The sequence below is a fragment of the Pecten maximus genome, unplaced genomic scaffold (genome assembly GCF_902652985.1).
Source record: "Pecten maximus unplaced genomic scaffold, xPecMax1.1, whole genome shotgun sequence".
Lineage (NCBI taxonomy): Eukaryota > Metazoa > Mollusca > Bivalvia > Pectinida > Pectinidae > Pecten > Pecten maximus.
This window is the reverse complement of record NW_022980916.1, coordinates 3,133-12,485: the sequence shown is the minus strand read 5'-3', so window position 1 is coordinate 12,485 and position 9,353 is coordinate 3,133. Positions and strand designations below refer to the sequence as shown.

At 34.2% G+C, this 9,353-nt stretch overlaps 2 protein-coding genes across 2 annotated transcripts; one reads left to right on the top strand and one right to left on the bottom strand.

Moving 5' to 3' along the window:
- Window positions 1-1,186: 1,186 nt before the first annotated feature.
- On the top strand, window positions 1,187-1,521 carry LOC117319816 (D-aminoacyl-tRNA deacylase 2-like; the record flags this gene model as incomplete). Its single annotated transcript, XM_033874549.1, has 1 exon — window positions 1,187-1,521. A coding segment is annotated over one exon (335 nt), but the record flags the coding sequence as incomplete, so codon positions are not given.
- A 1,991-nt stretch (window positions 1,522-3,512) lies between these two features.
- Window positions 3,513-9,091, bottom strand: LOC117319815 (BTB/POZ domain-containing protein 17-like; the record flags this gene model as incomplete). Its single annotated transcript, XM_033874548.1, is given in 3 exon segments — window positions 3,513-7,526; window positions 8,185-8,283; window positions 8,806-9,091. Coding segments are annotated over 3 exon segments (1,422 nt in total). The 3' UTR covers window positions 3,513-6,421.
- Between the last annotated feature and the right edge of the window lie 262 nt (window positions 9,092-9,353).

The following is a 9,353-nucleotide window of genomic DNA, read 5'->3' as shown; positions in this document are numbered from 1 at the left end:
TGGTTTTGTATGTACATGTTGGCCCTAGTTGACCCCCAGGGGCTGGTGGGCGGGGCCAAAAAGGGTCAAATTGACTAAAATTTCAAAAATCTTCTTCCCTACTCTCAGATATATGGTAGAATCAAATACTCTTCATAGATGGAAGGGTCTTAAGGTGCTTTACCAAAATTGTGAATTTCATGACCCTGGGGTCTCACGTTTGCCCCTGGGAAGGGGGTAAACTTTACTATAGTTTATATAGGGAAATCACATTTTTGACTATTATTTGTTGGATTTGTATTGGAATTCATTCTAACTTGGTTCAAATTATCAGCATGGGATTACAGTTTGATGTTATGTACATGTTGGCCCTAGTTGACCCCCAGGGGCTGGTGGGCGGGGCCAAAAAGGGTCAAATTGACTGAAATTTCAAAAATCTTCTTATCTACTATATGTTAGAATCAAATACTCTTCATAGACTGACCCCATTAGGACTGATGGATGGGGCCAAAAAGGGTCAATTTAGTTGGCCGAAATATTTCAAATCTCAGGTGACCGTTAAGGCCCTTTGGGCCTCTTGTTTTATTACCAATACAATACAATGTGCTTTGTATTGATGTACCGCTGGGTATAAGAAAATAAACAGGTAGAAAGTGTACATCCAGAGATTCAAGTGGCACACTAGATTTTGTATGAGAGCTTGTTACATGTGCCTTTTTCTATTTGGAATCCCGATAAAATTTGTTATTGGCATATAATTCATACTGAAGATGTACCAGAAAAGTGAAATGGTCTATCAGACAGCTACTCCTGGCACATTTGTGTCAGCAGAATGATGATAAAACTTACTTGATTTGGACATGTAAAGTACATAATGCCCTAGTTCTCTAATGGTGACACTTTAGGCCAACTTAGGTTTTGTAAGTTAACCTTTCTATCTGCTAATTTATTGAGGATCATGATGAAACTGATATCCCTGGTTCCCTTACTGACGGGGATGCTTATATTTGGTAGCTGGGGATTAGAAAATGTAGCATACAACAAGTACTTAATCACTTGATGATCCCACCGACACATAAAGGGAATAAAATTGTAGAGAAAGGAACCTACAGTACCTCCAGTAATTACATTCAATGATTTTTAGTTGTCAGCAGTCTATAATCTGCCATACACATGTATAAATCATTGCTAAAATTCTCCATTCCAGTGAAGTGTGCCCTGAACACCTGTTTGAGCCCCTCAGAAGATCCATCAGCTACAAAGAGAGTTTCAGTATTGGATCTACCTGGAGATGTGCTCATCATACCTCAGGCAACCCTGGGAGGAACACCTAAAGGAAAACAGATGCAATATCATAAAAACATAGCCAAAGACGATGGAAAAAAGTTATACTCATACTTTGTCTCTTTGTGTGAGGCCTCGTTACATATGTCAGAGAAAGCCAGAGAACAGGGAAAACATGTTTGTGCTGGGACTTATGGAAATCTACAAGTATTTCGCACAGACACAAATGGACCTTTTACCCATTTACTGGAATTTTAAGAGTTCTGAAATTAAATTATTAAAGTAGCCGATTCTGTTTTTTTTATGTTCATTGAGACATAGAGATGTGTTTTAGTAATAACAAAGCCTTCACACCATTCTATATTACTGTTACAGGTAATCAATCCTTGTCCCTTAGGATTGAGGAGTAAGTCAAGGTCATCAATTAGAAAAAAACTAAAGTTAACCTGATATATCCTTACCGTAGCATGTAATTCTATGTAACAAACATGTATATTGTGACTCTTGGCTCCTTTAGTGTATCAGAAGTTATTTAAGGGTTGGTCCCAGCAATATCAAATTGTGATTGCTCCCAGCTTAGCCCACGTGCCTGAATTAAAGGTGAAGTGAGATTTTGCTTTGATCCAGCATCTGTCATCTCTTTGGTGTCAATTGTTCTCTTTAAATGACTTCTCTATTACTAAATCACCTATTGTTGTGATATAAGGCCAATAGCATTTTGAGATGAAAAGCCAGTGGAATTAAATTGGTTAAAATCTACAAATGACTCCCTTTGATCATGAAGTGTTATCAAGTTTGTAGGATAGAATCATGACACATTTCCCTTTAAGATCACAGAGTTACTTCTGGTAAATATGTTTGATTCTTTAAAATGATTTTCCAGCAAAACCAAGAAGGCTTGGTAGGTCAAAGTACTTGATATATTACAAACTATATACATATCAAGTTTGTATGGAACTACAATCCATAGGGACTTGGAACAAATTCCCATCCCACAGTCAATATACATGTATATATATGTATTATAGTTCATTTATGGTCCTTATATACCCACTTTGAAATAGAAATAGTTTTATTGTCCTTTCCAGCGGGATTTCCTCTATTTACCCTTATATATTTTCTTAGAATAGGTTAAAACTCTGCCAATGACTTTATCTTCTTTTTAAGCCACATGTTTTCTGTTCTTTTCAATGTACCAGTAAAAACGTGTATTATACAATCTTTGAAACTTAGGAACAAAATTTAAAGATTTAAAATTTTAGCACATTTTCTCCTTATGATCTTTCATCAAGATCGTTATTTGGACAAATTTGTCAGGCTTTTATCTCATCATGCTTTTGGCAAAATGTCATGACCTTGGGATTAAAGATTTTCATGTTTGATCATGTGACCTTAAAAAAAGTAGGCCATTTATCTGAACAATCTTGGTAGTCCTCCATCTCAGCATGCTATTTTATAATGCCACAATGCCATGGTCCTGGGCTCACAGCATGACCTGGTTGTGTTGAGAAATTGTTAAAGACACATTTAATCCCCATAACCTTGAAAATAGGTCAACGTTATTCACCTGAACAACTCGACAGTTCTTGGCACCATCACATCAGGCACGCATTTGATACTGGGTCTCATGGCCATTGAGAAAGTTATTGAAATATTTCAATTCATTTGACCTCTATGACCTTGAAAGTTGGTCAACATCATTCTGTTGTACAAACTTTTCTTACTTCCTTTTTTGGATTTTGGCTCTTTTAGCCTTAGCAATACCATGAATTACTGACTATAGTCCTGGAGGGATGAAACAGCCATGTGATTATAGTTTAATTCATTTTGGGACATACCTGGTACATCCTACATCTAATATCTCTTATCAAATCATATTTAAATGCTCTTTTCACTTGTGTGTCTATTATGTGATCCTTACTCCTGGCATATAAATAGGTTTTGAAGTAGTGAAATAACCAAGACACTTAATTAACTTGAGAAGCATTAGTATGAATATACATTCATGTTACCAATGGGTGATCTCATAGGTTACAAAATTAAAACAACTAACCTACTTATCTATTTCAGAGTCCATGTGTCTTATTGGAATCAACACTACAAGTCATAAAGATTCAAATTGATAGAATGCTTCACTGAGATGTTATCAATAAGAAATTGAAATAAGAAGCTGTATACATAATCAATATGGTTGTAAAATCTTAGGTAAATTTTCCTTATAAACAAAAAGAAATAACAATGACTTTATTCTTTTATAAATAGTTTTATTGTATATTATATCAATACAATAATAATGACTAGAAATAAATAACAGTACTTACTACAAGCAAGTATATTAACAATAAGCAAGCAATATTTATTGTATGTGTGGGATAAAAAAATTCTGGGGACCATAAACACCAATATAATCAATGCAGAACTCATTTAATTATATAATGTATAATGTAAATGTTTCTCTAATAAAAGAGCTTTCTCAATTCAAAGCATACAAGACATTAAAGTGTATACATGTATATGAAATATCATGTCATTCCATTAGTAGGTATAACTATGCATCTAACAAAATTACTTATAGAAATGAGATAACTAAACAAATTCACAAAGTGAAAATAATATCTTAAACAAATACCACAAGTTATCATCACTGTGCCATTAAAACTGATTATACAGTTAATTACTACTAACAAATACCACTAATTATCAACGCTGTGACATTACAAGTGATTATATAGTTACAACAAATACCACTATGTATATATAAACGTCATACAAGACATATTTTCCATCACAGGAGAATAAATACATATACTGTTACAAAAAGCACCACACCAACATCATACAAAATATACCATCACAGGTAATTATTGTGAAAAATTAATCCTTTAAATACAAATGGTGTTACTATCCCTTATACATTGTCGTTTCTGACAAACTCCGCAAACCTAAATGGTGTTATACTATTCTTTATCATACCTTGTTGTTTCTGACAAACTCAGTGAGCCTAAATGGTGTTATTCTTTATCATACATTGCCTTTTCTGACAAATTCAGTAATCATAAATGGTGTTACCATCTGTTTCTGACAAACTCAATAAGCCTAAATGGTGTTATATACTATTCTATATATATCATACCTTGTTGTTTCTGACAAACTCAGTGAGCCTAAATGGTGTTATTCTTTATCATACATTGCCTTTTCTGACAAACTCAGTAAGCCTTAATGGTGTTATCATACCTTGTTGTTTCTGACAAATTCAGTAATCATAAATGGTGTTACCATCTGTTTCTGACAAACTCAATAAGCCTAAATGGTGTTATACTATTCCTTATCATACATTGTCGTTTCTGACAAACTCAGTAAGCCTAAATGGTGTTACTATCCTTTATCATACATTGTTGTTTCTGACAAACTCAGTAAGCCTTAATGGTGTTATCATACCTTGTTGTTTCTGACAAATTCAGTAATCATAAATGGTGTTATTATCCGTTTCTGACAAACTGTCTTGTGCTAGCTTGTCAGTATAATGGTAATGTATATATATGCTACAGGACCACATCGCACTTTGCAGAAATATTCATTGTTATATGTCTGTACCACAGATTTTGATAGATGTGAGTAGGCATTTTTAAAGAATTTTACTTCAGTTACAGTTTACAGGCCATATATCATAGTTTTAGAACATTAAGGACTCTATATATAAGCTTATATATATCATGACTAGATCAGTCATAACAGTATCCACATTCACATGACAGATTGTATCACAAATTAACATGTGATGCATTCTCTGAATTTCAATGGAATATGCAGATCAAATGTACAACTGTATATGCATGTATGTCACAACCAATTCACTAAGTGTCACCACCATATCATTACAGGATCTATGTCAATGTTGGAATAGTATAGATTCTGAAGTAGGAAATATATGACTAGCTATTATAGTACAAGGGGCGGGGTGTCAACACAAACCTTATGATACAATCCCTCCCTATAATTACAATGCATTTTTGTTACAGCTTTTATTTTCAGCCAGTGAAATTTTTAAATTCACAACTTGGCAACATTAGGTATTAAAGTGATCTGACAGGACAAAGATCATGTTCAAATTTGTCAGAATGATTTATATGGGCTTGCCCTTACAACCTTTTATATTGGTTATCCAGCAGAGAGAAGAAACAAGTTTATACATTATATATAAACACAACCGTTGACGGCTGCTCCTCTGTAATCCTGGGATTCTGTCCAAAAAGTTGTAAATAAAGGTGCTGTTCAGGGAAATGCTACTTCATATCACCATATATGATAAAGCATTAACAATGTTTCAAAGAGATCGATAGAAAAATGTAGAAGATCTCCGGACAAGTTTATGCCAGACGGACGGAGGTCATCGACTTTAACGGTGTATAAAAATCACTAACCATGAATAATTTAGTATTAAACAATGAACTGTATAAAACAAATCATGTATATCAGCAAAAGTCCTCCAAGGCAAGATAATTACATATTTTCAGGAATAAAACAGTTTTTATCAATTCATTTAAATAGTTTTGTGTTTAAGTGTTATGCAGTAAAAGAATATGTACATGTGCTTTTGTTGTTGTCAGCCATATTAGAAAATGGCAGAACACCTGCATTATATGGGGACATTGTATTGTTAATGCAATGAATTTGAACATGATTGGGTGAAATATGGAAGATTGCTCAATACTCTAATTTGCCCAAGTGAAAGACATCTATCTGTCAGAATGTCTAAATTGGGTGTCAGGGCCAGAGGAAAATTAGGCTATTTCTGATTTCATAATCAGCATTAGAATTTAGTGTACAAAATCCAAAAAAAAGATGCACACATTTTAAGTCATACTATGAAAGCAAGTTCAAAATATCAAAGTAAAATTATGTAAATATGTATACATTAACAGTTGATTTATAAAGAGGCAGTTAAAATAAAGAGTACATTTCAGCAGTATTCTATTAAAAACATCAAAGCACTAACAATTTTTACAGGCAACACAAATAATTTTGTATACAGTGTCATGACTTGAAATTATTGTAGATCTATGAATTCACACACACATATACAGTATATACATTTGTATATAGCGAGTATGTTTTGTGGCATTTAATTATCTATAGAATGTTTCATGATTTTTTATCATTACTCTTTCTTCTCCTTTTCATCCAGCTGAATGTTTTGAATCTTCAGGAAAATTTTTGCTTCAAAATTTTTGCCGACTAGATATGGTGACTTCTTAGATTTAAAGTGTTCAACAGGGATCACATTTTCCACCTTACAATGACGGGACTTATTATTGAACTGGTGTGATATCCTACAGCTGTGGGCAATGTACTTCATGTTTTCTCGGTAGGCATATATGACTAGGGTGACATCTAAGTCGACAATGTGCTGGGATGATGAACACGTGCGGGAGACATTCAGTACAGTATTATCATTCTGACGCGACATATACATTCCATACAGTGGATGTGCCTGGTAGAATCCTTGAGGATAAAAGGCAACATCAAAGGACACAATGCTACCATCTCCCACCTCTATAGGGAAAGGCTTTAAATGTATGGGCACTAACATACTTGTGACAAGCTGGCTTTCAGTCTTTGGTGTGTCCATGTAGCTACGGAGCTTGAGTTCATCACAAATACGGTACAATTTGTGGTGGTAATTACGGTAGGGCTCCTCACGAGTGTGACTCATAAGATCACTTGTATGAAGTGAATGACCTCGGTAAGCCTTCATCAGCCGGTTTCCAAACAACTCAGTGTAATCATTATATAGATCCGAATTCTCTACCTTGAGGAGATCAGCTGGGGCCATCATGGTGAATCTCATATGAGGAAGAACTGCTTTTAACTTCTCTAGCACAATATCTGGATCTTGCACAGCCTTTATCCATCGCTCAACCTCCATCCACAGTTGGTACTCACCCTCCACAACAATTTCAGAACTCTGCAAAAATTCCACCATGACTGATACAGTCAAATCTAACCAATCAGGAGCCTTCTGGATAATGCTGAAATTTGACAGGATGAAGGCTAAACATTTCTCCTGTAAGTGCTGGCCGTTGGTTACCTTGGCATAGTGGTACCAGGTGAGTGTGCGATTAGTGTCGGGTGATGTGACGATGTGACGAGACATGTACTCCACACAGGTTTTATGAAGGACATGTATACCATACTTGTCGGCTAGGATCAGTAACTTGTGGACCATTGATGTTGTTAGCTCCACTGAACCACTATAGATATACCTGTTCAAGAGATGAAATTGTTTTGATACACAAATAAATGTCCTCAAGTGTAGTAAATCTAATGCAAATAAAAATAAGGGCTATTCCAGAAATATCTGTGTAGGAGGGGCAGGAGACACTTTTATTTAGATTTGATGGATGACAGGTAAATCCCTGTTTTCTAGTAATATTTCATCATTTTTCTTTTAACTATAAATATTGAAACCAGAGGAGCCTATATTAAGTTTAACTATAATTGTGTTATTGCTATTGATGGTGCAATCATGGTAGTGTACTTTTTTTCAAAAATGAGAGTGGGCGATGGGGTGTTATAATAGGGGGAAATAAATGGCCTTACAATAGTTATAAAATCAGCTTGTAACAAATTAACAAATGGCCTACATGATCAGAATAAATGGGTCAATACTTACAAGAAAATTGAAATAAATTCTACCTAAGTACACAGAATGACAAGAAATTGTTACCATCTATCTCTTGCCAAGATGGCAGAGAAAAGGTTGAATTTCTGGACTAGATGAATCAGCCAGTGTTGTTAAATTGATATATGGTAATGATGGAATGACTGAAAATATACTAGATACCTTTATCTTCAATTACATGTTTATTAAGTTAATGAAGATGCAATTTAAAAAGATAATTAAATCATCTCTATACCTACTTCAGAAAGTCTGGGAACACTGACACACATTCTTCATCCTCTGTAAGACACACCTCCGTTTGATTTGATTCCTGCCACCTTGCTTCGCTAAGCATAGCTCTACAAATACCATACAATGCAATTTAACACAATAATCAAAAAAGTTGAATTCAGTAATTGTTGTCTATCTACTACATCTTACCCTTCACAATTTGGATATTTATTTATGATTATATAAATTATAAATAGACCATCATTTTAATCAATATTTACATTTGATGAATGATGTATGAAAATGGTATTAAAGATCATGAGAGATTCAAGCATAAACTGGTTGTGCAAAGAAGACTTATAGCTGATATTACAATCTACACAAGAAACATTTCAATTAATATTTTAATTTACATTAAAGTTAATATTGCTATAACCTCATTCATTTGGGAAGGAAATTGGTGAATAGGGAAATATTTTTCAGGAGTAAACTGCAAATTTTAGGAATTTGACTTAAATATTAAATAATTTTAATGGAAAATGGGGTCCATGAACGACCGCAAAAATTCCACAGAAAAAGCCCTATTATCCAACTTCATGGAGTTAAAACATTATTACAATGCTATTAAAATACAGTAAAACACAACTTACTCAAAAACTTCACTTGCTGTGACAAGCATAATTTTGTGAGCATAGAACCTATTGTCTCCAACCACAAGTACAATGTCACTGAAGATCTCAGAGTTGTAAAGTGTACGGAAACGGTGAATGAAATCATCTTTGTCTTCTATAAGAGCAAGTGTCTTATCCTTTTTCGCTTGTGGATCTTCTTCTCTTTTCGCAGTGCCTAGCTTTTTAGTGTCTGCCATTTTATCTGGACTTGCAGATAAGCAGAAAATCAATGTTCAAGTCCAGTCTGCAGCCACATATTTGGCATTCAGTCACCTATGATAAATAAAAGTAATAAACAAGTATTAATTGTAGCTTAAGGTGGATCATGACACTTGTACTTTCAATGTCATGAAATATATTAAGGGAATCATAAAAGGGTATATAATATTATATTTATGCCAACTAGTTGATATCAGTAAATGACTGGTGTTGATCAGTAATTGGCAAAAAAAATTTGCATGAAAATTTGAGAGAAATTGACTAGCCGCACGTGCACAAGTAACCAGGTCGTCTGTGTCAATTAAGAC